Consider the following 27,674-nt stretch of genomic DNA (forward strand, 5'->3'; position numbering starts at 1 on the left):
AGGTTCAGTCGGTGCTGAACATTGTGGCAGAGTGAGACGTCTCGGTGTGTTTTCTCGTCTTCGGAGGAAAACAGCAGAGTCTTGAAGAGGAGGAGAGAGAGGAGGCGCAGACTGACGGAGGTGCAGCTCAGGTGTCACCGTCTCTTCCTCCGATTTACCGAAAATCTTTCTCCGTGAATTCACTGACTCGCCTGTGATGGAGGACAGAGAGGACGCAGAAGGACCAGGAGGCGGAGGAGGGTACCACCGGGCGGCCAAGCGGCTCCGGACCGAAGAGGAGGCCGGCGGAGAGGAGCTGGAGGACCGGGAAGAGGAGGTGGACTCCACCGGTGAGGAGACAGCGAGCAGCGGAGACACCGAGACCAGGAACCGACGGCGCGCAGGGAAGGTGGGGGCGGTTCGTCTTAATCCCGCAGTTTGTATAAATAAGGTTCCACCAAACTACAACAGAAAACATCAGACTCGTCTGCGCTTCAGTGTTTTTAGTTTGGGAAACTCAAATGTTCCACTGTAGAAGGCAGGAAGCTGAGGTCTGAGTCTGCAGAATAAGGTGCCAGAGCCAGAGTCAGGAACAGGTCCATCATCTTTAATGGGATGAGGTTTGGGTCAGTCTCAAGTCACCACCTTTCCCTTTACAGTGGGAGGGTTTGCAGAGGTGTTCTGGGTCCTGGAGGTTCTGGTGCTCCTTGGTGGGTCAGGGGCTTTGAGGGGGGTCTCAGCAGGTTTTGAGTTTCTGGTGACGCTCAGTTTAAGAAGAGATGTAGTTGTCCAGAGGCTGTAAGGAGACGGACTGGTGCTTCTTCTGTCCTGACTCTGCTTCATATCTTTGTTTTCCTGGTTTTTAGAGGCAGGAAATAAAAAGATGTGACACAGTTTAGGGGAAAATACAGTTTGATGCTCAGACTTTTCTCTGAGGGGCTGAGGGTGTAGTCTGCTGGTTCTGTGTGTGTGTGTTCCTGAGTCCAGATCCCATCCAGAGACCGACGGCACCAGTGAGTGTCATGAGGTCAGGTCCAGATGAGCCTCAGCTCCAGCAGCTTCTGAACCTCTTTCTTTAGTTTTTTAATCAAAAAAGAAAAGGAGCGAGTTCCTCTTTATTCTCCGTCTGCAGATCAGCTCCTGCAAAGAACAACTGGAACTCGTCCATAAAACGTCCACACGGTTCAGTCACGACCCGTCGCTCGTGGGCTCATCTCTTCTGACAGGCCGTGACATTTAGCCCCCAGGATTTATGGGAAATGGTGTTTGTTAAAAGCCACTGAAACATCAGAGAAGTGCCATCGTTGTTCTGAATAACTGAGTCACATGACAGACTAGAGGAAGGCTGGGGTCCAGCTTGGAGGGGTTTTTCTACCAGCACCTCGATGGTGCAGCTGTTTCACTCTGGCAACATGTGGCCAATAGTCTGAGACAACTACAGACTCCACAGGAGGTTTTCACTTGGTGCTGAGAGGTTTTAGACACGTGGTCCCTGTGAGGGGAAGAGATGCTTTATTTCTGGTTTCAGGACCGGTCAGGCTGTTTCACGTAGAGACTGTATGTGGGGATGTTTTGGTGTGGGACTGTTTGTTTGTGGCTCGGTTCCTCTGCGTGGTGAGGCAATATGGTTTCTCTGTGAGGTTCTGACCCTGAAAGGAAGTAGCTACGCTCAGCAGGAAGTGAGGCCATCTGTTTATCTCCACAAATAAAAGCTCAGGTGACCATGATCCTGTTCATGTTGGTTGAGGCGGAATCTGAGAGTTTACGTGTGATGACATGGACACAAATAGCACAAATAATAAAACCCACCAAAATAAAAGCTACTGCACGTCACTCCTGGTCATTGCTTTGATAAGTTAATCAAACTAATACTAAACATTATCAATGCACTGGTTTCCAGTTTGTAGTGCATGTAGTCCAGTCCAGTCCTCCTCTGTGATCAGGTTTTATTCAGGCCTGTTTCCTGCAGGACTCTTCAGACTGACCTAGTTAAGCTTGTAAACTGGTGTGTGTTTATGTGTGTGTGTGTTTGTGTGTGTGTTCAGCATCATGGGGTGGGCAGCTAACGAAACTGATGTACTTCCTGTTGGTGTGACACCAAACAAAGACCACTTCCTGCCAACAGTCAGTACTGTGGTCCACACTGAAGTCCTGTTTCATTATTGAAACCCTGCAGCTCCTCTCTGATGGACGCAGTGCTCTACAACAAGTACAGCTCGTGTGTTTCTGACCCGGCCCAGTGTGAGTGGGTCGGCGCCGTGCTGCAGCGGATCATATTTATAGTGACACTGTCCTGAAGTGCACTTCTCTCCAGACTTCATCCCACTTCAGAGCACCTTTGATCCTGGTTCTGTAAGAGAGTGAAGATCAAACTGACCCGAGTCCTTCAGTAAATCAAGGGGCTGCTGTATGAAGTTATTGGTTATGATGGATGACACGCTGCAGACTGTGTTCCTGTCGGTTACTGATCCATCATCCAGCACCTTTATCTGCTCATCCATCAGGACAGGATTGGTTGATTCTCCTTAGAAAACTAAATGTAGGCTGTTTGTTTCTGTTTGCCCTGGATGGTTTCTGACGGTCTCGGTGCTGCAGGCCTTTGGCTTTAGTCCAGTACAGCTGGTACACGAGACGAATCTGAACCTGACATGTAGACGTGTTCCCACTTCATGTCCTGATCCAGTTCCTTTAGGATAATAACAGTAATTAATGCTCTTGGTTTTCAGTCTGAGCTCAACACACCTCATAGCCCTCTGTTTACACTACACACACACACACACACACACACACACACACACTAGAAAAACATGTGGTTAATCCAGGCTGTGGGCGACGGGCTTTATAAATGATGTAGCATCCTCGCTCATTATCCTCGCTAAAAGCTCGTTAGCTCAGCAGCTGACCCAGCTAATGTTTACGCAGAAGCATCAGGGAGGAAGAGGAGGAGGATGATGATGAGCGGAGCTGTAATGATGCAGTACCTGACAGGAAGGAAGAAACATGTCACCATCACACACTAAGAAGAAACAGAAACATAGACTAACCATGGCTCGGTTGCCATGGCAACAGGGCCAAATACAGCTCCTGCGGATGCCGAGCAGAGGGGGGGGGGTGTTCTCACGTTGTGCTGTCACATCATAACAATGAGGTAGCCAAGGTCAGCTGTCTCATTTCAGCGTTGACTAATGAGGACGAAGGTGACCCTTCCGCTCCTCCTACCCCTCCACCTCAGCACCGCCTGCTTGGTGTTGCCATAGTAACCGAGCCCAGTGTAGGTGTATGTTTCTGACATCACCTGTTGTTTGTGAAGGGAAGCAGCCAGATGATCCAAATATCAGCTCCACAGGCCAACAAGGACCGGCCACCAGGGTTTAGGCCTCGAATTCCGACACCGACTTTGGCTCACCTCCACGTTTCCACACATTTACTGAGACCTGGAGAGTTTTCACCTGCATGAGCTGGTTTGTGCTTCAACCTCGCTGAGATGTCACAGGAAACTACACTGATTTTAGAGCAGCTGCAGAGCGAGGTGACTGCAGACTTTTATCTGGCAGTGAACATAAAGTTCGTTAATTATTCTAAGATCACAGCCTCATGATAAAACCAAACACAAGGGCTGAGATCTCAGAACATTTATAGCCTGATGAGTCATACGAGTAAAGCAACAGGTTGAGGTGAGCAGTAAAATTATCACACAGTTAAAAACAGCATCTCAGATTAGAGACCAACTTCCTGCTTCGGCTTTGACCTGTTATTTGACGTTTCAGTTTAACTTCAGTGAAGAGGTTTGATCATGTTGATCATCTGTTGGCGGCTGACTCTTTGCTAATGAGTTAGCCGCATGTCTGGGGCTGGAGTGCTGCTCTGGTCCCTGCAGTGTTTCCAGGGTCCTGCTGCATCTTAACTGGGACTTGTTGTTCTTAGGTGATGAGTCCCTGGTGTTTTTAAGTTCTCATCTGTCTCCTCTGATACTTGGACACTGTCAGTAGTCACTGGGGAACACATGGGTTCCTTATGAGGGCAGGAACTTTAGATTTAGCAGTGCAACGTGTTTTGCCCAGTAGGCCCTGGTCTGCTGGATGGGCTGGTGATTAAAGCTGGTGCAGACGTTTATGGTCCCGAGGAGGCAACTCTTCCTCCAGTGGCACCATGAGGTTTGAAATAACTGTGGTGATCCCCTGACTGTTCAGACAGCACCATCAGATCAAATCCATCAGCCTCGGTGTACTTTGTGTTTCCTGCTGCTGCCTCCGCCTTTCTGGTCACATCAGGGTTGAAAAACCTCTAAAACCTACATGACACATTATGTAAGTGTGTCAGCTATTGGACCAGAGCTGAGCTACCCCACCTGACTCCTTTAACAAATAGCTGCTTTAGCTAGCGGGCAGCTGTCAGCCAATCAGAGCGTGTTTCCTGCAGCCGTTGACGTGAGAAGCGCGTGAACCTGCAGCCTCGACCTGCAGCCTCGACCTGCAGCACATCAAAGTTCATGCAAAAACTGTAACGCTTGCACAACCTCTTCCTGCGGTACACATAAACATGTTATTGTCATCTCTGCCACTGTGAGAAAGTTTCCGACACTAACCTTAATGATTTTTTTCTCACCCACACTTTGCGAGTACTCTGTCTCTGCACGGAGCAGCACCTCAGCAAAGTCTGAGCTCTTCCTGTGTTTGTCCTCGACCTGGAGGAGCTGAATGTCTGACCTGCTTATTTATACACATTTAGGTTATTTAGGCCTGTGGTTCCCAAACTGGGCGACACGGTAGTAAAGTGGTGTCACACTGTATCCTCACAGCAGCAGGTCAGGATTAGGGTCTGAACCCAGGTGGACCCGGGGCCTTTCTGTGTGGAGTCTGCATGTTGTCCCTGTGTCTGTGTGGGTTTTCTCCTCCCACAGTCCAAACACATGCAGGTCAGGATTAGGGTCTGAACCCAGGTGGACCCGGGGCCTTTCGGTGTGGAGTCTGCATGTTGTCCCTGTGTCTGTGTGGGTTTTCTCCTCTCACAGTCCAAACACATGCAGGTCAGGATTAGGGTCTGAACCCAGGTGGACCCGGGGCCTTTCTGTGTGGAGTCTGCATGTTGTCCCTGTGTCTGTGTGGGTTTTCTCCTCCCACAGTCCAAACACATGCAGGTCAGGATTAGGGTCTGAACCCAGGTGGACCCGGGGCCTTTCTGTGTGGAGTCTGCATGTGGTCCCTGTGTCTGTGTGGGCTTTCTCCTCCCACAGTCCAAACACATGCAGGTCAGGATTAGGGTCTGAACCCAGGTGGACCCGGGGCCTTTCTGTGTGGAGTCTGCATGTGGTCCCTGTGTCTGTGTGGGCTTTCTCCTCCCACAGTCCAAACACATGCAGGTCAGGATTAGGGTCTGAACCCAGGTGGACCCGGGGCCTTTCTGTGTGGAGTCTGCATGTTGTCCCTGTGTCTGTGTGGGTTTTCTCCTCCCACAGTCCAAACACATGCAGGTCAGGATTAGGGTCTGAACCCAGGTGGACCCGGGGCCTTTCTGTGTGGAGTCTGCATGTTGTCCCTGTGTCTGTGTGGGTTTTCTCCTCCCACAGTCCAAACACATGCAGGTCAGGATTAGGGTCTGAACCCAGGTGGACCCGGGGCCTTTCTGTGTGGAGTCTGCATGTTGTCCCTGTGTCTGTGTGGGTTTTCTCCTCTCACAGTCCAAACACATGCAGGTCAGGATTAGGGTCTGAACCCAGGTGGACCCGGGGCCTTTCTGTGTGGAGTCTGCATGTTGTCCCTGTGTCTGTGTGGGTTTTCTCCTCCCACAGTCCAAACACATGCAGGTCAGGATTAGGGTCTGAACCCAGGTGGACCCGGGGCCTTTCTGTGTGGAGTCTGCATGTTGTCCCTGTGTCTGTGTGGGTTTTCTCCTCCCACAGTCCAAACACATGCAGGTCAGGATTAGGGTCTGAACCCAGGTGGACCCGGGGCCTTTCTGTGTGGAGTCTGCATGTTGTCCCTGTGTCTGTGTGGGTTTTCTCCTCCCACAGTCCAAACACATGCAGGTTCGGTTGGCTGGTGACTCAAAGTGTGTGTGTCTCTGTGTGTCAGTCCTGTGATTGGCTGCTGATCTGTCCAGGGGGCACCCACCTCTCACCCACTGCATGCTGGGATTGGATCCTGCCCCCCCCACCCTGAATGTTCCAGGATGATTGTCAAATGATGGACGGTTTCCAAGCTAAGGGTTGGGTCCCCTGATGGAGGGTCACCAGATAAATCTGAGGCCTTGTGAGATGATAAACAGAAGCTCAGATTCATGAATCTGTTTCCGGTTTTGGGCCTTTAATGTGAGAAGTTTGGGCGGGAAACATGAAACGTGAGGACACACCTTCACACCGTTTAAAACTCAAACCCCCAAAACAAAAACCAGAATCGTTGCTTTGTTTGTGTTTTATGAGCTGACGTATTTCTGTACAATGGATCCAGCCACAGTAACAGCTAAATGAAAATAGTCTCAGGTGAGAAACCTCAGGAAGCTTGAAGTAAAAATATATGCAAACAATGACGTGTAGTGGAAACCATGTTTCAGGTTACTGAAGTGCTGCCGTCGTGTTAGAGGGCTTGTTGCTGCAGAGATGACATGATAAGAGTTGTGTAAGAGATCTCTCTCTCTCTCTCTCTCTCTCTCTCTCTTTCTTTCTTTCTTTGTTTCTGATGCTTTTTTTTTTCGACTTCCTGTCCTGCCTCTCTTCATCTTTTTGCACATCGTGTGTGAGCGGTGTGAGTGTGCCCTTGTTTTCCTGTCTTTGTGAGGCCCCAGCAGCAGGGGCCAGGCTCGTGGGACTCCCAGTGACAGAGGTGTGTTTCTGCACCGCTTGCAACAGATTTGTCAAAGCCTGCAGACACACGGTTTGATTTTCTGAATCACGAGATACGTTTCACGCTCCTCACTTCAGTTAGTGACACACAGTGGTAAGTAAAAGTACCAGCACCACATTGGAAATACTTCCTAATTAAATCAGGAAAATGGACCTAAAGTATCAAAAGTACTCACTGCTGAGACATGGACATATTAAACGTACTGTGATGTACTACATATTTATTTAGTCTACCCAAGTTATTCTACTGTTGTACTTTTTATAGTACAGCTGATTTGAAGTATTTAAAAGAGGTGACAGTGTCAGATTTCATGTTTTCTTATTATCGCCACCTGATCAAGTCTTTGTCACATCACTCTGGAAAACCATTCGGCTGAAGTCGGCACACGGTGTCCCCACACTCCAGGTCATTTATCAGGAGCAGCGTGTTCATCCTTTGTACAGCTGGTGTTCGTGGTCTGTTGGTTCTGTTCTGTCAGAGATGCTGAGCTCAGTCCTGTGTCCTTGCAGGACGGTGTGGAGGACAGTCACTGTATCCCCCCCTCCCCGGTCGTCCACGTCAGAGGCCTGTGCGACGCCGTGGTGGAGGCCGACCTGGTGGAGGCGCTCGACAAGTTTGGCAACATCTGGTAAAACTTCACTACATTTCAGATGTTTTTCCTGCACAGATTTTAGTTTCTCTTCAGGTGAATCCAACAAAACACATCTGATCATCAAAGTTTATTGATCCCTGGTGGGAAATTCCCAAAATACCCAGCAGTATGGAAAGTACTTCAAATTAGAAGTATATAAGGTAGTTAACGTCAGCTACCCAGCGGTATATAAAGTACTTCAAATTAGAAGTATATAAGGTAGTTAACGTCAGCTACCCAGCGGTATATAAAGTACTTCAAATCAGAAGTATATAAGGTAGTTAACGTCAGCTACCCAGCGGTATATAAAGTACTTCAAATTAGAAGTACATAAGGTAGTTAACGTCAGCTACCCAGCGGTATATAAAGTACTTCAAATTAGAAGTATATAAGGTAGTTAACGTCAGCTTAAAAATACCTTCTATATGTTTTAAACACTTCATATATGAGTGTGTGTTTCCTGTTTCCTGTGCAGTCTGCTGCCTGTCACCTCTCCAGGCTGACTGGTTTGACTTTACCATGTTTCTGTCCTCTGCACGTCAAACTGTTGTGCGTTTTTGACAGAAAGTGTTTCCTGTGTCCTGCTCGACTTTTCCTTCTTTATTCCGTGTGTGTGTTTTAACCTGGAGTCCATCAAAGCCAAAGCCTGTTTCAGCTGCCCCTGCTCTGCCTGCAGTTACGTGATGATGATGCCGTTCAAGCGTCAGGCTCTGGTGGAGTTCGACAGCGTGGAGAGCGCCGAGCGCTGCGTGTCCTGCGGGAGCCGTGAGCCCGTCTACGTCGCCGAGCAGCAGGCTTTCGTTAACTTCTCCACCAGCCAGAGAATCACCAGACCCACTAACGCGGACGACCCCACCAGCAGAAACAAGGTTTTGCTGCTGTCCATCCAGAATCCGCTGTACCCCATCACCACCGTGAGTCAACCCTTCTGAACCACCCTTTAAACTCATTTTGTCTGTTTGCCTGAGCCTCCAGCAGAACTTCGACTTTTCCTCCTTTCTGCAGTCAATAGTGAAACATCTCAGGATCATGTAACTGTGTGTTTTCTGTCTGTCTCAGGACGTGTTGTACACCGTCTGTAACCCCGTCGGTAACGTCCTGCGCATCGTCATCTTCAAGCGCAACGGCATCCAGGCCATGGTGGAATATCCTGATGATGTGTTGTCTGACCAGTGAAACCTGTTCAAATTCACTTTCAGTGTGTTAAAGCTGCAGTTTAGTTCTTAATGGACTCTTTAGGTTTTTACTGCAGCATGATGAGCGCAGGGCGATTAGAGCTAAAGGCTGTGATGAAACCAGATCAGGTTTAGGCTGACTATGCTCTGTCCTGTTTCCGTCCCCTGATTGTCGTCCTTAACGAGCTCGTTAACATTCGAGTCCGTGGAGGACGCTCAGAAGGCCAAGCTGGCCCTGAACGGAGCCGACATCTACGCCGGCTGCTGCACACTGAAGATCGAATACGCTCGGGTAAGCGCTCACACACACACACACACACAACACACACTGCTCTGGACAAACACACACTCAGGTGCATGCACACATACACACCCTCACTCTCATGCCCACGCACACACACCCACCCAGAGGTGCTGTGCTCTGTCGCCCCCTGCAGCCCAACAGACTGAACGTCGTCCGCAATGACAACAACAGCTGGGATTACACCAAACCCTTCCTCCTGCACCGAGGTAGGACCCCACCGTCGGCCTCTGCTTACACACACACACACACACACACACACACACACACACACACACACACACTCCCTCTGGTGTTCTGACTGATAGACAAGTCAGATGCTTTCAGTCAGTCAGTCGATTCATGTGGACAGAAAACTGCTGGAGAAGAAACTTTATGAGCAAAAAACTGAATTTATCCAAAATTGGCCCCAAGTTTAACCTTTTCCACTCCACGGCCCCGGTACCAGGACCAGGCTGTGTCTGGTATTATAATGTGACCTGCAGGGCCGAACTGATGGTTCTGCATCGTTGTGCTTCATTTACATCACATTTAGCAGAGCTGCAGCTTCAACAGCATCATCACTGACTCCTTGTTATAAAGCTGACTGGATTTCTACCACTCAGCCCAAGGTTGTTCATTTTGGCCTCACAGCTGTTACGCAGTTCAGTGCACTGAACGTTCCTCTAGGACCAAGGTGCTACATAGAACATGAATTAACACAGAAGACAACAAACCTATACGTGAACTACACACTGTCCACAGCTGCAAACCTAACAAGCTGCTCTGACTTCTACCTTGTTCTGCTGCTGCTTGTGCTCGGCACCTTCCTGCTGCGTTGACGTTGTTCTCAGCAACAGTCGCATTAACAGCCTCCACCTTCAGGTAAAGGCTGGTCGACTGCCCTCTGTCTGTGAGCAAGGCACCATCTGATGGTTCAAAGCTGCTGTGGAGATTTTTCAGACAGGAAGCTTTCACCTCCCACTGCTCTGGCTTTGTTCTGGTCTGACCCTGACCCGGCCTGTGTGTGTGTTCCTGACAGCTCCTGTTTGATTTCTGTGTGTGTTTCAGACCGTGGAAAAGGGAGGCGGCGACAGGCCATCCTCGGAGAGCACCCCTCCAACGGCTACGGTACCGTCCGTCTGTTCTGTCTTCCAGCTGTTTCGCTCACCATAGAAAGTCCTGCAGTGCTTCCAGCTCTGGAGTGTCTCATGTTCATTTCAGTGTGTATCCTCTGTTTTGCCTACAGGCCCACACTGCCCCCTGCTGCCTCTGCCTGCTAACAGATACAGGAGGAGCAGTGAGGAGGTGCCGGACATGATCGCCTACCCGCTGTGCCTCCCCAAGACCTCCTCCTCCACCTCCTCCTCCATTCTGGGCCATGCGGCCTCCAGCTCCGTCGCCATGGTGAGCAGCCTCCATTCCGCCAAGATGAACTGCAGCCGCATCTTCAACCTCTTCTGTCTCTACGGCAACGTGGAGAAGGTGTGTGCGTGTGTGTTTAGTTTTTTGTGTGTGTTTATCTCAATGCTGTTTCATTTCCATCTGCCACAGCAGCAGGAGGTTCCTGCTGGAAGGAACGCCCTAAAGACCTGACTCCACTTATGTGTTAGCAAGCAGAATTTAATTGAATCTACTTTAGGTTTGAACCACACAGCTTTTATTTCAAATGGTAAGATTGTGGTGAACAAACATCACCCAGAGAGCATCATGGGTAATGGTAGACGTTAGAAATAAACAGTAAAACTGTCAGTAGAAGCTATAGTTGTTGGTTGCAGTGGGCAGGAGTCACTCCTTAATCTACAATACTCAGAGGAGCTTTTGAGAAAAGGTTGTGAGGAACAGGACTCGGACTGGTTGTGTTTGCAGGTGAAGTTCATGAAGAGTGTTCCTGGCACGGCTTTGGTGGAGATGGGCGATGAGTACGCCGTGGACCGAGCCGTGACTCACCTCAACAGCGTCAAGGTGTTCGGCAAAAAGCTCAACGTCTGGTGAGTGCTGGTACTCCCTACAGCAGCTTTCAGAGAGGGCAGGAGGTCGGCTGGAGACCAATACGTTGTTTGAGATCCCGATATCCCACTGACCAAAACCATGACCATGACATGGCTGGGATGTAGTCAACCTCCTGACCTTTCTTTTCTGCACCAGGAATCAGGACATCATTGTGATAGCTGCATTCAAATTAATATTGACTTGGTTTTACTGGCACAGTTTTGACTGGGCTCTTCTAATGACCTCCCTACTCTTCTTCTGGGGTTTAACTGTTTGTTTCTATAATATTCACAGTATTGGATGAAAACATGAATTTGTATTTTAAATTCTGGAAATTGGGTTAAAACGTTCAATATATTTAAATTGAAAAGTGACTACTGATTTGTATTAAACACTTGGAAGCCTTAAGGACTGTACTCACATGTCCCTGATTACCTGTTTGTGTGTTTTCATGTTTTTTTCAGTGTATCCAAGCAGCAGGCTGTCATTCCCAGTCAGGTGTTCGAACTGGCCGACGGCAGCAGCAGCTACCAGGACTTTAGTCTGACCAGAAACAACCGCTTTAGCAACGTGCAGAGCAGCAGGAACATCATCCAGCCGCCTGCCCCCATCCTGCACTTCTACAACGCCCCACCCACCCTCAGCAAACACCAGCTGCACAAGGTGAAGCCACATCCCAGAGAGATTTTCTTTTAGTTGAGTTGGGAAGGACCCTGATGACAGAGAGAGGTGACTGAGGTGTTGTAACAAGAGAAGAAGATGGGGCCAAGTATGGATCCCTGTGGGACACCTTCAGTGATTAGATGTGATTTAAGCAACTTGTCCACATTGTGCTGCAGCTTCAAATCACACAAGTTAAAAATTTTAATGATAATGTAAACAGACTGGGTAAGATGATTTGGTGAGCTGTGATTTACCTTCACCCCTTCTTTTATTGGTTAGATTGGTTAAAAAGTGATTTGAGAACACAGAAACTTCGGTGTAAACAGTCTGACCTCTCTCCTCTCGTTCCATCTGCAGCTCTGTGCTGAGCACAATGTTCCCGCCTTCACCAACTTCAAGGTGTTTGATGCCAAACGTGAGTTTAACCAATCACACAACAGATCAGGAGCTGGGGCTCCAATCTGACTGTCAGATACCTTTTATTTATTTGTTTGTTTGTTTCCTAAATGGGCACCAAACATAAACATTTTACAGATACAGTAAGTAGTGCGTCAGCTGAAGCTAACTCACAGCTTTTAAATCAGGGTTAAAAGATCCAAACTTAAAAGACAGTATCAGCATGAAACCACAGGATGGATAAAACCTGAGTGTGTACATGTTAATATGCCTGTGTCTATTCCGCATGTTCACATTTCATCCCCGTTCTCTCCCCCCCCCCCCCCCCCCCCCCTACAGCCAGCTCAAAGACCCTGTCTGGTCTGCTGGAGTTTGACAGTAAAACTGACGCTGTGGAGGCCCTGACCGTCCTCAACCACCATCAGATCAGAATACCCAGTAAGTACTCCAGTCGCCTGGTTTGTTAATTGTGTGAATCCTCCTTTGGTGCGACAGGTTTTCTTTGAGTGTAAAGTGAATACGTTGTCCCTCTCTGACCTGCAGACAGCTCCAACCTCTTCACCCTGAAACTCTGCTTCTCCACCTCCTCCCATCTGTGACCACGAACAAGATGGCCCCCACAGCTGCCACGTCCCCCAGGGCGAAGCAGCCAGGAAGTTTCTTTAAAGAACAGGCCATAGAGAGAGGAGTGAGGTTTTTCTGTGGAGGGATGATTTTGGTTTGTTGGTTTGTTTCTTGTTAGTGTGACTGAGTGAAGTGATGGAGCCACGATGAAACATTTGAACTAAGCTTTTTCCTGAATGATGTCAAGAGCCTGAGAGGAAACCTTTTCCTCCAGCTGAAATGTAAATAACAAAATCTGCAGCTGAACCATTTCATTAAGTCACACAAAATCAATACCTGACTTTATCCTCCACAACAGGTCTGCTCCCATCCCGGTGATAACTATAACAATATCAAGTGTAACTGTAAAGAATCTGTGACAGTAGAACAGCATTTGTAGAGAGTGATGTCTTTGTTCATGTGACAGGATGTTGTACAAAACTCAGGGAGGGATCAGTGAAAACATTAAGGAAATGATTTTTGAACAATTCTAAAATATTATTTTGTTTATTTTATTATTGGTAATGCTTTAGATTATGGTCTGCAACATACAGTATGGTGTACCAGTACAGGACATACAGGACGTGTAGGTACAAGGGAACAACTAGTGTAATTAGGGAATAAGGTGCTAATAAAGTACTAGTTTGTTAATGAGCCCAAATCCCATCCAGAGACTGACAGCAACACTGAATCTACTTTAAGTCAATTTGGACGCTGACACGTCTGTTTGTACTTTTACTGCAGTAACATTTTGAATGCAGGACCTTTAAGAGATTTTTTTACACTGTGTATTTCTGAAGTACTACTGTGGTAAAGTGGTCCTTCCTTACATGTTCTGACATGAATACTTGTGAAGGCTGATTGATTTAATGTCCTGCAGCAAAGGACAAATGTCAAAGGTCACTGCACCATAATAAACATCAGTATAAATAAGCTCTATGGGCCATTTTACAGTGTAACTGTCAGGGTGTCTCTCACACCATGAAGACATTTGAAATAACTCAAAAACCACATAAAGCACCAGTACTGCACTTTTTCACAACAGGCCCATGGAACCTGAGCTCAGTCTCAGCTTCCACTCACTGCACCTTCATATTCACACTCAGAGCAGGATGGCAGCAGGTAGTAAAAAACACTATCACTTCTTTCAGATGCCTCCCAAACACCAGTGTAGGAGCACAAGTGCCATGTGTTTGTTAAAAGTACCAAGAGTGTAGGTTTGTCACATTACCCCCTTATTCCCTTCACGTCTTGTTCTTCTGTGCATGTGTGTGGCTGTTAGTACTGTAGTGATACACAATAAATCCCACTGTATGTTGCTGCCATTAATGTAACTGCCTCAATTAGTGTTATTTTATGTTATTTAATTTATAGTTTTGCTGTTACTGACACATTAGTGTATGTTTTTACAAAATGACGTCAGACGTCAGTCGATTTATTTATTTATTGGTTTGATTTAGGCTTTTTTTTCGTTTAAGTTTTCTAAGAAAGGCTAAAGGTAAAGAGACAAAAAGACATTTGTTCAGGTTAGTGTTTCTTTCATCTATTTTGTTTTAACTTGATGTTTCTGTCTCCTCTACAGTCGCACCTTATCTGAATTAGTTCCTGTTTCACTGATATGGTGACAAATATGTTCCAGTTTATGGATCATGTCTCATACTGATCAGTCTACATGTGAGTGGAAATAAAAGCACAACATGATTCATGCTCCCAGAAAATCTCCTTTTGTGCAATAATTCATTTCATTTTTTGGTTGTGTGAAATATTTAAGTATGTTTGGTTTGGTTCTTTAGCTTAGAAGTACAGCTTTGAGGTGCTTCACATTTTCTGCTGTGCAGGTTTTAGATGCAAATGAAAACAGAAAAGGCAGTGAATGTTTAGAAACAGCAGAATCTGCTCTAACTTTTCATCACTGATCGTCCAAGGCTCTGCAGCTGGTTGAGTGTTTTCATAAATAATTCAGAGACTTAATGATTTCAGATCTGAGTCCTCTGTGAGGATGCTGGAGCCACTTCACAGCATCTGACAGCTTATACAGAGCAGACATGTTCAGCTGGGTCACACTGCAAACTGACGTTTATTTGAATTGAGAAAGTAGGACGCAGCTTGTGATTAGATGCTATTAGCCAATCACAGCCACACCTGAGACAAGATTTCTTTAAAAATGCGTGTGGAAGTAAATGACAGTTAAAGGCTTCACAGTGTGATTCAGTTACAGATACAGTCTGACTCAACACACAGCACAGAGCCATTGTGACTGGCCTCTTATCTGATGAGACTCAAGAACCACAAGAACATCCAGGTGTGAAACAGACGATCTGGTCAAACCAACTGAAGCCAACGCAGCTCAGAGGAAACCAGGTCAAGGTTCAAACCTGCAGCTTTTTTCCACAGTGACACATCTGCTTCTCTGGGTTTAAAAAGTTGATCGAAGCTGATTTCAAATCGATTGTATTGGAGTTAATATTGTATTTTATTTTGATATGATGGTGCCGGAAGGTGGAAGGTTTCATTAGTGGCAGAAGGTCACAAAATCTGACTCCGATTTACAAGTTAGAGGCTGCAGTTAATGTTTTCCCCACTTGTAATTACTGTCTGAATGCCCTATGCAGTCTATAGGTAGAGCAGGATGACTGTGAAGCCTTAATATTAGGATGTGCACAGATATATGTATAGATATGAAACAATTATAAACATATGAAAAGCTTATCAACCTTCTAACTTCCAGATTGAACTCTGAGCTAAATTGTTACTGTTCATTTACAAACACAGCTACAAATCCCAGCAATGTTTTTTTTTTCCTTTGGTACAACAGCAGTTGTTTATCCATGTATATGTAAAATATACTCAGAAACTGTTCATTCAGTCATTTTTATATTAACATTTTATTGACTCGTGATTCAAACTCATATTTTAGCTGTTTTCACAATAATATGTTCAGTAAAACTGAGTACAGAGATAAATAATAATGACTTATGATATAATAATAAATTAAAACCTCAGCTTTACTTTCATTAGCGGGAGCTAGCTAGCAATCAGGGGGCGGGGCTTCGGCTCCGTATTTAGGACCGTGCGGCGTGACGTCAGTGCGTCCTGCCGCTACCAGCAGGTCAGGAAAGATGGCGGCGGAGTGGAGCAGGTTAGAGCAGCGGAATCACAAAAACAGCATCTTCACTGCAGGTAGTGACATTTAAATTTACCGACACCGAGACTGTTCCCGACGGGACCGACGGCGGCCGGGGCTTCCTGAACGCGACGTGGCCGCCGTCCCGGGTTTTATACACGGTAAACGGGCTGACACTGCGGGCAGCGCTCCGTCGAATAACCGCATCCTGGCGTCTCTCATCCCGCAGCGGAGCCGAGCGTCCCGCGGAGTCCGAGCGGGAAACGGGCACTTTACCGGCAGATACCGGCTGTGATTCCCGCCGTGCGGGGAGCGGGAGACGTTTTGTGAAGACGTTCGGCGGCTGAACGTGTGTTTGTTGTTAGCGGGGCAGCTAACGACCCGCTAATTGTTTATTATTGTGTTTGTAACGGCCGTTAACGTTAAATGGCTCCGGTAACGGAGAGCTGCAGCTAAGCTAACCCCAGCCGCCGTTAGCGTTAACACCACTAACCCTGCAGAGGACACCGGGCTGGTTTAACGGGACACCAGTCCACCTGGACTAACGGAGGCTGTAACCCGGTCTCCAAACCAAAGGACTGAGCCTCATACTAAACCAACCTAAGGCCGAATTCCCTGCGGAAGTTGATCAGTTTATCAAATTCAAATTTCCTGTTCAATAATTTTCTTACATCGGTTTCACCCCTGAATTATTTGTCACAGCTTCTCATTGACTCTAGCATTAATATAACGGTGGCAATTCAACCTTAAGGTGGTGAAAAGCGGGCGACTCGGTTTTAATTTGTTATCGATACTGTCAAACAACAATCCCTCCGGACCTGATCTGTCTGCCGAGTCAAGGAAATACTCCTCGGGTGTTTACGTGTATTATTTGTTATCTGAATCTGTTTGTTTTTTCCCCTTTGCCAAGCCCGTAAACATTCAATCTGCCAATTTTTGAGTTGAGTTTGGCGCATTTTTCCTCCATTGACTAGTTGTTATCCTAGAAGCTGGTGATCTTCCCAGACCTGCTGAGTTTCTTGCTAAGTTTCTCTGTTAGCTTCCTGCCAGGCACCTGCTGTGAGGCTGGTTTACAAGTTAGCTAATGATCAAACCTCTAGTTTGCTGGTTTATCAGTGCTTTGTCAGCATGACTCTCAGTCCGAGCTGAATTACAGTCAGTGGTGAAATTTTTTCCCTGGGTCTGGGCCAGAAGTGCTGATCCACTCTTAAAGTTCCTCTGGGTCAAAGGTAGATGTGAGTGGGGGGGAACTGCAGGCTGTGCTCAGACCAAAGTGGGGCAAAAACCAAGGTCTCTGTAGTCATGTGATGTGTTTGTGCACTTATCCTCTTATTCTGTGCTGGTTTTGAAGCCGCCAGTTATTCACACTGTTCACTGGTGCAGCAGAAAGAGGAAGAACAGTCATTCGATATTGACAAGTTAATGCACACACGTCTGTTGTTGTGTATGCTGAATCATAAAGGTTCTTGAAGCTTGAATTGTTCTTGTCGTTAAGATGCACATGATCATTAAACTATCAGATTTCTTTAAATGGAGTTTGACGTATTCGATGCATTAGACAAGGGGACAGGGTTTTCCTCATTGAGAAGAGCTGTGATTGTCTGAAACTTCTAATTGTTCTGACCCAAGTTCAGATCTTGAAAGCTTGAACTCACCAACATTCACGTCACTGCAACAAAATTAAGGAAAATTGACACTTTGCCTTGTAAAGTAAAAGCTGTGGGAGCTAATCCTCAGTTATGTGTTCTTATATATGCAGCCTATTTGTGGGTATCTCCTGAGGTCTACGCACATTCCCAGGCCATGTAGGTCAGCAGTTCTGGCAGAGCATGGCTAGCTGTTGTGAATGCTGCCAGACCAGACTTTAAAGTGTCTCAGGGCTCCAGACTGCAAGCAGCATACACACACACATTTGAGCAAAACCCAAACCGGATTGCTCTGCTCTGCTGATGGGTGAAATGATGCAGCGTCTGATGGTGGATGGTGATATGGCCAGAGAGGAGCTCTGCTGTGAGGGAGGTTGAAATGAGGATGTGGGACTCATTTTGGCATCTTGATCTGTTAGATAAGCAGGAAATATGCTTATTCTCTGCTGGTGTGTCAGTAAGGTAGCAATGTAAGGAACTTTGCTTGGAGAAGCTTAAACCAGATCCCGTTTGAGGTTTTTACTTGCTAAATATCTGAAACGACTGAATCAGTTTTACAAATGGACTATTTTAGGCTGAGGGACTAGTAGTTTCAGCTTCACTGCACTGAAGAAGTAGTTCCCCTCAGGCAGCTCATGCGCTGCACACAGAATGTGGGGACAGGGAATTAACCGGATCATCGACCTTTGCAAGGCATCAGTTCAAGCACACATCAGTGTCTCAGGGGTCCCCCAAACAGTTTTTACTTCACCCTGAATGTTCGTCTTCCCTGGGATGATGAGATCATTTTGTAATGACTGGGTTTTGGTAAGGATGTGTTTGAAGGAGATCAGTGTTCAGCTTCGACGTGAATGACGATGCTATGCCTGCTTGGTCAGCTGATGAGTCACATGACGATGCTGAGCGAGTGTCTTGTAACCACAAGGTCACAGGTTCAATCCCTGAAACTGTCTTGTGGTGATGTCATTATTCTGCAGCCATTAAAGACTCTGCATTACTGACACGAGTCTTTTCCGGCTGTGCCAGAGGAGACAAATCCGGACTCTGGCCTGTCAGATTAAAGCAAAAGCACCAAAAAGAGTGAAGTACGTCGTCCTGAAATATCCTGGTGTCGTGTAATCAGAGCTGCACATCAGTGAAGTGTGACTGCTGCCGTACAAGGAGAGCGAAAGCTTCACTCACGCGCGGGTTAAGACTGACTGACTGACTGCTTACTGGTAACCAGTCAGTCACACCACCCCACAGTAGCAGTGATCTTTTATGCAGCTTTAACTTCCGATCAGTGTTTATTGATCGCTGTGGGAAAGCTCAGCCGTTCAGTCTACGGTCTGTAAGAAAGACGATCACACAGATGCATCGGTGTAAACGGACTCTGGTTAATTCTGGGAAACGTTTGCACTGAACTGATCCATCATGACGCCCTGTCTCCACCGACTCACTTCAGCTGATCACACACTCCTGGTAGCAGTGACGACATTGTTTCTGTTGTCATGACAACTGGTTCAGTATAAAAGTGATTTTTTATTTATTTATTTATTTTTAAAGCTGTTAACATTGTCTCCATGTTGATCAAAAGCAGAGCTGAGACTATTGTCTGGATGGATATTCTTGGAGGTTTAACAATAAGCTCCTGTTGGGGGGGGGGGGGGGGGGGTCTAGATGGTCTGATGTTTGGTTTTTGACAGGTGATCAGCTGATGTGGCTTGTACTATCCCAGGAGGGAGTTTTTCAGTTTTTCATGTTTCACAAACAGTCGAGTGCACAGAGTAAATACAGGAGACATGTGGCTAAATATGCACGTACAGCTGATCATCGTTGAATGGCAGCTGTGATATGGACTCCACGGTCCAGATGCAGCACTAATGGGAAGAAAACCTCTGGTGCACCACACTGAGATGACCAGTTGTTGTCACTTGATGCGTTCTAATGTTAGAGTGGAGGCGTTTGCCACATGAACGTCTGCTTGACTTTTCTACTTGTTCAACTGAACAGCTGCTGGTCCAGCTGTGGAGGAGTGGACGAGCTGAGCTGCTGCTGGAGCAGCTCTGCAGAGAATCCAAAGCACCACAAGTGTTATAGTGAATTGTATTAGCTTGTCGCTGTTGCATTCATCCAGTGTGAGGTAGGACTGTGAACCTCCCTCTTACAGCTGTGGAGAGATTTTGTTCTGAGCCTTCTGGCCAGTTTGTGTATTAGACTTTAACCTTTGACCTCTCCCACTCAGGTGGCCACAGGTTTAAACCAGACTCGTCAGAGATGAGGCGTGAGGAGGATGAAGACGACCTGCTGGAGGAGGAAGAGGACGAGGAGGTGAGCATGGCCAGGCCGGTGCAGATCGTGGTGGCGGATGAGGACGAGCACTCCTTCTCGCTGCAGGAGGAGGTGCTGGAAAGGCTGCTGCTACGAGAGGAGCTGCAGGACCTCCACGTGGTCGTCGTCTCTGTGGCCGGAGCTTTTCGTAAGGGCAAGTCCTTCCTGCTGGACTTCATGCTGCGCTACATGTACCAGCAGGTGAGGAAATAGTGAGCAGGTCTCCACAGAGGCTGGACAGCTGCCTGACTTCATGTAAAAATAAAAGGTGTTTGCATATTTTTAATGTGCATCTGTTTCTGCATAAGAAAGCTGCTGAGACTCAGGAAACATCTGTCATTTTTTAAAAATCAGCAAGTAGTTCGACCAAACCTGAGGTCAACTTGCTGTTTTTAAACAGCTTTTTAATTAGTTGTGCCTGAGATGGATCTGTGGACAGTGATGGTCAGTACCTGCTGTGGAACAATGGGTTGGGTTTCCGTCATGACAAACATGAAGCATGTGACTTAAACTGAAGCTTTGTGGCGCTGAAGACGACTACAGCAGATCTGAGTGCAGCAGTGAGGAGACTGCAGCCTTCCCCACATTCATTTCATGTTTTCACTGACTAATGTTTGGATAATCACTTGGAGGTGCTGTACAGACGACTTTAGGCTGGAGCTGTGCTGGCTCTGTAGCTGGGCTTCCAGAGCTGCTTATTCCACACTAAGGAGGTGTGTGTTTGTATGTTTTGCCTGATCCTTACATATTTTTTTTTTGTTGTTGTTGTTTTGAATGTCCTCACAAAGGCAGAAGTATAAACGTGTGGATTCAGCCTGAGCCACAGGACAGTTCCTGAGGATTTGATCCATTCCCATCCCTACATATCACGATCTGATGATCAGTGTTGATGTTATCTCCTCCCTTTCAGGCAGCCATTGGCTTCATTTGTATGAGAGAGAGAGAGAGAGAATCCATTTAGGGCAGCAACTAGCAGCTTTTATTACCTGTTCTTTTTTTTAATCAATAAATGGTCTGAAAATAGTGTGAAATGTATTAAACAGGAGCGGTGGTGTAAGCTCTCATCTTGTCTTTCCCAGTCAACCATTTCATGGATCGGCAGCGAGAACGAGCCTCTGACCGGCTTCAAATGGAGGGGGGGTTGTGAGAGGGAGACCACGGGCATCCTGGCCTGGAGCGAGGTGTTTGTGGTGGAGAAACCAGATGGCTGCAAGGTCAGTTCCCAGACTGGGGCAATGAACAGTTTAATTCCTGCTTTATAAAGCGTTTCTTTCCTTCAAGGGCAGTGAAATGTGTGTTGGAGATGATGGTTGTCGTGGGCCCTGTGGAAATGAAATGATTGTGTTCTTGTAGGTTGCAGTTCTACTAATTGACACCCAGGGGGCGTTTGACAGCCAGTCAACCATCAAAGACTGTGCCACGCTGTTCGCCCTGAGCACCATGACCAGCTCTGTCCAGGTCTGTTTGAACTCAGGTCTCTCAGGATTCAGGTTCTGTGTTTGGAGATTTGAAGTGATGAAGGTCTCGGTGTGACAGATGGGTTCAGGATTTGGTTTGTCGTGTTTCAGGTGTACAACCTGTCCCAGAACGTCCAAGAAGATGATCTCCAGCACCTCCAGGTCAGCATCAGCCTGCAGGGCGCCTACTTACTACTCAACAGCTTATGGGCACCTTTTGGACTCAAATATGGTCTGTCCAAATGAAATAAGCTGATCTGGTCACACAATAACAAAACGAAGCTAAATCTGTAGTCCCCAGAAATGTAAGGAAGGAGAGTCTAGAGATCCTTATTCTTCCTACGCAGCGTTCACACATACAGAGACAACAGTTGGCTGTCTCTGGGCTGTAGTTCTGGGGGTGTGTACGTGCTCTGCTTTCTTTCTCCTCCACTGAGGTTCATGTCGCTCCATGTTCTCGTTAGGTCGGCAGAAAGTTTTGCTTCCAGTCCTGAAAATGATGCCTCTGCTTTGAGCGCGACAGAGCAGCTGTTTCCCTGTGTAGAAGACGAGTGATGTTTTCTGACGTGTCTGTGTCGGGATTAAACCCATCAGGCGGCCATATGAGGCAGAAACTGACAGATCTTCCATCTTTGGTCCGAACTGCTTCAGAGATCGTGGGTCAGACAGTGAGGCCATGGGCTGATGTTCTTTTGGACTTCACACTCGAACAGTTTAGATGATGTTTTTCCCTCCTCCCCGCAGTTTGATGAAGCCCATCTGGTTCTTAACGTTAGTTTTAAGTAAAACTTTTGTAATTAACTTAATATTTTTGAAAGACTAAGTATGATAAAGTATCATCATGGCCACAAACTGTCAGAGCAGCTGTTTCCTTTTGCTTCCAAACAAAGGTGAATCTTATTTCTTGCAGCGGCAGCAAACAGCGTCCAGACGGTACATGTTTACTGAAACCGTGATTTGTTTCCTCTCAGCTCTTCACGGAGTATGGGCGACTGGCCATGGAGGAAGTCTACAAGAAACCTTTTCAGGTAAGATCTGATGACCATGGTGTCCTCAAAAGATTCTGTTGCAGCGTTGAAGAAACTAAACAGCGTGTGTGAGCTTGTTAAAAAACTGGAATCTATTTAAATATGGCATTGTTTATCTTTGTGTTCCTTTAAGACGGCAGCAGGTGAGCCTGTGTCTTAGTGAGTCCAGAGACTGACAGCACCAGTGAAAGTGCCGACCAGTCTCAGCTGCTGGAGCCAACACAAGCAGCCTCGAATGACCTTTAATCGATTATCAATAATTTAAATGCCTTTCTCTTTTCAGACACTGATGTTCCTGATCAGAGACTGGAGTTACCCCTACGAGCATCCGTATGGGCTGGAGGGAGGACAAAGCTTCCTGGAGAAACGGCTGCAGGTGAATTTCTCTGGACCCTGGAGCAGCTGAGGAGTTTTTCTCTGGTGTTAACACATTTACATCTGTCCAGGTGAAGCAGAACCAACATGAGGAGCTGCAGAACGTCAGGAAACACATCCACTCCTGCTTCTCCAACATCAGATGCTTCCTGCTGCCACACCCTGGCCTCAAGGTGGCCACCAACCCCCAGTTCGACGGCCGGCTCAGAGGTAATCAACCAGCAGGCCACAGGGACCTTCGTGTCAGCAGCACTTCCACAGCAATAAAACATGATGGGTGCAGAGAAAAACAATGGGAGCACAAATCATTTTTAAACAGGGCTGTAAACATTGATCCAACATTTCTACCTAAATGTAGCATCGTAAATTAAACGTAGAGGTTTGTTTTATTGTTGAAAACACACATTAAATGAGTCCATTAATTATCACACCAGTCACTAACTAAACTAAAGCCTGAGCCATCAACTAACCCTGTAATCATCTAACGCAGAGATCGATACGGTCAAAGTCATTGCCGTCCTGTCAACCGTCCTCTGGGCTTCAGTAGGAAACGGGTCGGGGTGGGCGTAGTGCTCCTTAGTGCTCCTTTGTACCGCACTAACCAGTAAATGGGTTTGTGAAGATCAGGCGACAGCTGGTTTGTGTTTGACACCTTGAGTCGAGGCGCGTCTGCTGCAGCAGCCTGCAGATCTTTTCCAACGAGGCCCGGCCTGGTCGTGGTGTGGGGGTTGTTACAGCTCAGGAAAAGCAGGTTGAATCATATAAGTTGGAGTCACAATGGAGCCTCAGATTTACACCTCCCCCAGGACTGTGGGAGTCGTTTCTTAACTGTTACCATGGAGAAACAGGCAAAGATGGAGACACACATCCTAGAAGACTAGTACAAGATTTCTTCTGTCCCCTCCAGGAGGGGACACTACCTGTAGGTGGACTTCCATCACAGTGCAGTGCAGATTTTAACAAAATCCATCTGTTTCTGTTGAGAATTAATGTTTGACCAACTCACAGAGACAGGATTTTTTTTTTTCTTACAGCCCCAGATTCTGTCGTAGTTCAGAGCTCTGCTGGTGGTCCACAATGTTTTATTACTCATTTTTCTTCTGCATCTCAGACATCGACGAGGACTTCAAGAAGGAGCTGGTGACGCTCATCCCAACGCTGCTGTCTCCAGAAAACCTGGTGGAAAAAGAGATCGGTGGAGTGAAGATCACCTGCAGGGACCTGCTGCACTACTTCAAAGTCCGTTTAGGTTTTTCCTTTGCTCAGATGTTGTGAATGTTCTTCTCATGAACCAAATCAGTTTGATGGTTAAAGGAACTTCTCTGCTCAGTGTATGTACATGTGTTTTCAGGCCTACATGAAGATCTACCAGGGAGAGGAGCTTCCACACCCCAAGTCGATGCTGCAGGTCAGTTGAGTTCAGCTCCACCTGCTGGACACTTAAAGCAGCTGCGCTCGGACAGTGTGATGCTGCAGATCAACTACAGCAGGTTTCTTGTGGAATGTAGATTGAAATATTCAGGTCTTAGTACGTGTTTTATTGAGTGTAGTACTTCCTGTGTACAGTCCACTCCTGTTAGGAACGTCAGCTCTCAGTTCAAGTAAACAGCCTTTGTTGATCTTTTCAGATGCTCCTCAGTAATTTAACCCTTTGCATTCTTGTTAAACACCTGGTCAAAGTATATTGAGAGTAAACTGGAAGCTTCAACATGGTTTTGGTCTCTTGTCAAACGTACCAACAGACCCCTTGTTGTGGGGTACAGGACGTAGTCTGTGATTGGATGTCACATTTAGTCCATGTGGGCTGGGGTCTGTGTACTGTTAGTGGTGCTTAATGGAGGCTTTAAGTCAAAGGATGGTTACTGAAGCCCAGGGCTATTGGACTGTACTGTCTGAGTTCTGGTTTTACCAGTCCTGGTCTTGGTGCTGGTGTTGGTGGTTCTAATACTCGGAGTGTAAAACGTGCTGCGGTCAGGATTAACGTCACCCACAGGGAAACACACAATCACTGCTGACGTGAATCTGAATGGGACTTTGTGTTTTTGTTACCTAGGCAACGGCTGAAGCCAATAACCTCGCAGCTGTAGCAGGAGCCAAAGACGTGTACAACAAAACCATGGAGCAGGTAACTGTTCTCTGGGGGTCACATGTGCACCTTTTGTTCCATTATGTTTCTCGTTAACCTCCTGTGTCCTGGCCTCAGATCTGCGGTGGAGACAAACCCTACATTTCCCCCTCGGAGCTGGAGCGCCGTCACGTGGAGCTGCGGCAGGCGTCGGTGCGACACTTCCGCTCCGTTAAGAAGATGGGTGGTGAGGATTTCTGCCGCCGCTACCAGGAGCAGCTGGAGGCGGAGCTCGACGAGGCCTACGCCAACTTCTGCAAGCACAACGACGGCAAAAACATCTTCTACGCGGCACGGACTCCCGCCACGCTCTTCGCCCTCATGTTCGTCATGTACGTGGTGTCGCTGGTCACCGGCTTCGTGGGCATCAGCTCTGTGGCCACGCTCTGTAACCTGGTGATGGGCGTGGCTCTGACGGCGCTCTGCATCTGGGCTTACGTCAAATATTCTGGAGAGTTTCGAGAGGTCGGGGGAGTCATCGACCAGGTGGCCGAAACCCTCTGGGAACAGGTGAGGACGGCTTCAGTTTTCTGGTCTGGCTCCATCTGTCATTAGTTTCTGAAGCTGAAATCATCGTCACGATCGTGGCCTCGGCTACGAAGAGGCCAGTGATTAGTGAAGCTTCATCCTGACCCGCTTCATTTGGTTTCATTGACTCGAACTGTGTTAGTGTCACAACCTTCCTCTTCCTTTTCCTCTAACGCTTCCTCTTTCTTCTCTCTCTCGGTGCTTTCAGAGGACTCCACGAAAGGTGAGCACTGAGCACCTGCACAGGTCTACTCAGAAGTTAAAGCTTCAGTGAGAACTGATCGGACTGAATTAATGAAATGAGTCAAAGAGCAGAACCGAGTACAAACACAAGATGGAACATACATTTTAACAAAGCTCAAGGTTTAGATGTTTCATTCAGTTTGGACAACAAATAATGTGGTTCAGAGTCCGTGGAAAGTGTAAAACAACTTTATCTGCCTGGTGATTTTATTGATTGATTGAAGAGGCAGGTCTTGTCAGTCTTGTTAATAATTTCCAGGAGCCTTGACTCCTCTGCTCTGTGCTGAAGGACTCGTTCTCTCTTCCTGCAGATTTTCTCCAAACTCTTCGAGGTGGCTCGGAGTCGAGTCCCGTTGGGGAGCCTGATCCCAGCCCCGCGTCCCCGGCTCGCCTCGAACAACAACGTGAAGAAGAAAAACTAGCTGCGGCCTCCTCGGTCCTTCTTCGCCCCCTCACTCCCCCTCTGCTCGGTTTTGAAACGGCGTTTTGAGGACGGTTTGAGATGTGCAGCCTGTTTGTCTTCTGACTGAAGAGGCGGCTCCTCGCTGGGCCGGCTGTAGGTTTAAGGACTCGCTGTATCCCTGGACGTCTGTTTTTGTCTGTGTGTGGGTTTATTTATTGGTGGGAGGGACCACTATTCTATCACAGTCATCCAGGTATGTGTTCACCTGTTAACGCGACGTCAGTGATTCCCGTTTATGTGAATGTATGAATGCAGAGCATGACCACATGGTTTCCCTCCTGTCGTCTCTATCAGGTTTCTGTCGCTGGGCGGCGTCACGACCAAAGTTTACAGCTTTACTCCCAGATGCTCGGGCCGAGCCGCAGGCAGGAAGCTGCAGCAGCCCTGAGCTGCTTCTTCCCCAGAGTCACAAACTCACATGTTCCTTTTAGGTTTGAACAGTCCTGCAGGAGGACGACTGCAGCCCACCTCACGCCGCAGTGGCTGGTGTTTCAAAACTGAAGCTGTAGGAACAGGAGCCTTAACAGATCTGCTAAAAGATTTTAGGCTGCAGCTTAAACAATCCCATCCTCTCTCTAAACACCTTTAACAAACATTAAGAACACACTGTTGTCGTGTGTGTTTGAGTAAACAGTTACAGTTAGTGGTTACACGTGTTTGGTTCTCGGACAAAGCTCCTGCAGTGACTGTTCCAGTACTAGAGGCCACGTGTGGGTCTCACTCTGGGGAAGTAGAACAGTGAAAATCTCTTTAAGAAGCTGCTGCCTGCTGGTCTGCAGCTCAGTGCACCGACAGACACAGGAACAATTATTTTAGACCAGTCAGTTTGATTCCAAACTGTTTTTAGCTCTTTTCTTTTATGCTCAGCCTTTTGGGGGAACATGTTCTGTTTCTGAGGAGTTCAGGGCTGGGGTCGGTGCAGGAGCTGGTGTTTTAGGAACCATTTCTGCAGCGCTCCTCCTTCCACCGTGCCTCCAGTTCTGATCCCCTCAAAACAAAGCTGAGCTCCTTAGATTATAGTGTGGAACCTGATATCCTAAACATTTCCCTGTGTAAGCAGATAATCAGTGATCTCCGATGTAGAGAATGAAGCTGTTGTTCGGTTCAGCTGCGACCTGTAGGTCATATTTATTTAGCTCGACTGAAACCTCAACAACTCACTTCCTGTTTTTAAGGCACCGAGAAGCCGTTTAGGAAAACGCTAAAGATCGAGTCTGGTAGTTTTCACCCACACAATGCAAACACTTTAGGACGACATCAGTGTTTTCTTTAAAGCCAAAACCTGTGACTGGATGAAAGGTTCAGCTCTGACCACGGCTGAGGGGTCAAAGGTTAAGAGTTTGTTGCTGTCTTTTTTTCCTGAATCATGTTTTAATCCTCATTCCATCCATGACCACATCACCACTCTGTGCTTTTTCTTTTTGTACAGTTCAGTTTTTTACAGCCTCATCCACACACAGGCATGTGTATGAAATATATACATATATAAATATAAATTTTCTAGACCTTTTTGTAGCTGGAAGAGCAGCTGTTAGACCAGGTTCAGCTCACTGGATGTAAAGGAATGCTTTTGTGGTTTGTGGATATGTGTAATAAATTCCTTTTATATATATATTTGTAAATTTAATCTGACACGAGCACTGCGACTCCACCCCCTGCTGGCAAAGAATGTTTTTAATCTGGAGGTTTTGATTTGATTTGATTTTTTTTTTTTTTTTTTTTTTTTTTTCCTTCTGTTGCATTTTAGTTATTTTCGTTAATTTATTTTTCAATACAATATTAAACCAAACTCCTGCAACACAGAGCGATCTCCTTCT

General features: G+C 47.0%; 2 protein-coding genes across 3 annotated transcripts; both read left to right on the forward strand.

Annotated features, from left to right (window-relative positions):
• The first annotated feature begins 58 nt into the window (after window positions 1-58).
• Window positions 59-14,259, forward strand: LOC113140182 (heterogeneous nuclear ribonucleoprotein L-like). The gene is made up of 13 exons (XM_026323951.2): window positions 59-388; window positions 7,328-7,446; window positions 8,126-8,363; window positions 8,509-8,594; window positions 8,820-8,916; window positions 9,062-9,134; window positions 9,976-10,035; window positions 10,154-10,389; window positions 10,774-10,895; window positions 11,361-11,559; window positions 11,917-11,974; window positions 12,295-12,393; window positions 12,499-14,259. The coding sequence occupies exons 1-13, from the start codon at window positions 197-199 to the stop codon at window positions 12,552-12,554; spliced, it is 1,635 nt and encodes a 544-aa protein (XP_026179736.1). The 5' UTR covers window positions 59-196; the 3' UTR covers window positions 12,555-14,259.
• Window positions 14,260-15,652: 1,393 nt separating this feature from the next.
• Window positions 15,653-27,537, forward strand: LOC113140180 (atlastin-2). 2 transcript variants are annotated; one of them, XM_026323947.1, is made up of 14 exons: window positions 15,653-15,738; window positions 19,553-19,839; window positions 20,718-20,852; window positions 20,992-21,096; window positions 21,207-21,257; window positions 22,067-22,123; window positions 22,407-22,499; window positions 22,570-22,708; window positions 23,610-23,737; window positions 23,850-23,906; window positions 24,552-24,623; window positions 24,702-25,133; window positions 25,360-25,374; window positions 25,706-27,537. In XM_026323947.1, exons 1-14 carry the CDS (start codon window positions 15,678-15,680, stop codon window positions 25,814-25,816), a joined length of 1,743 nt encoding a protein of 580 aa, XP_026179732.1. In that variant the 5' UTR covers window positions 15,653-15,677; the 3' UTR covers window positions 25,817-27,537. The 2 variants fall into 2 exon arrangements, with proteins under 2 accessions (XP_026179732.1, XP_026179733.1); XM_026323948.1 differs by lacking the exon at window positions 25,360-25,374.
• Window positions 27,538-27,674: the final 137 nt, after the last annotated feature.

The sequence above is a fragment of the Mastacembelus armatus genome, unplaced genomic scaffold (genome assembly GCF_900324485.2).
Source record: "Mastacembelus armatus unplaced genomic scaffold, fMasArm1.2, whole genome shotgun sequence".
Taxonomy (NCBI): Eukaryota; Metazoa; Chordata; class Actinopteri; order Synbranchiformes; family Mastacembelidae; genus Mastacembelus; species Mastacembelus armatus.

Bases quoted from the DNA above. Each gene is read 5' to 3' on its own strand.
- LOC113140180 (XM_026323947.1), top strand. From the start codon at position 15,678: ATGGCGGCGGAGTGGAGCAGGTTAGAGCAGCGGAATCACAAAAACAGC. The intron at 15,739-19,552 runs GTAGTGACATTT...TCTCCCACTCAG, and splicing joins AAACAGCATCTTCACTGCAG to GTGGCCACAGGTTTAAACCA. The intron at 19,840-20,717 runs GTGAGGAAATAG...TGTCTTTCCCAG, and splicing joins TGCGCTACATGTACCAGCAG to TCAACCATTTCATGGATCGG.
- LOC113140182 (XM_026323951.2), top strand. From the start codon at position 197: ATGGAGGACAGAGAGGACGCAGAAGGACCAGGAGGCGGAGGAGGGTAC. The intron at 9,135-9,975 runs GTAGGACCCCAC...TGTGTGTTTCAG, and splicing joins ACCCTTCCTCCTGCACCGAG to ACCGTGGAAAAGGGAGGCGG. The intron at 11,975-12,294 runs GTGAGTTTAACC...CCCCCCCTACAG, and splicing joins CAAGGTGTTTGATGCCAAAC to CCAGCTCAAAGACCCTGTCT.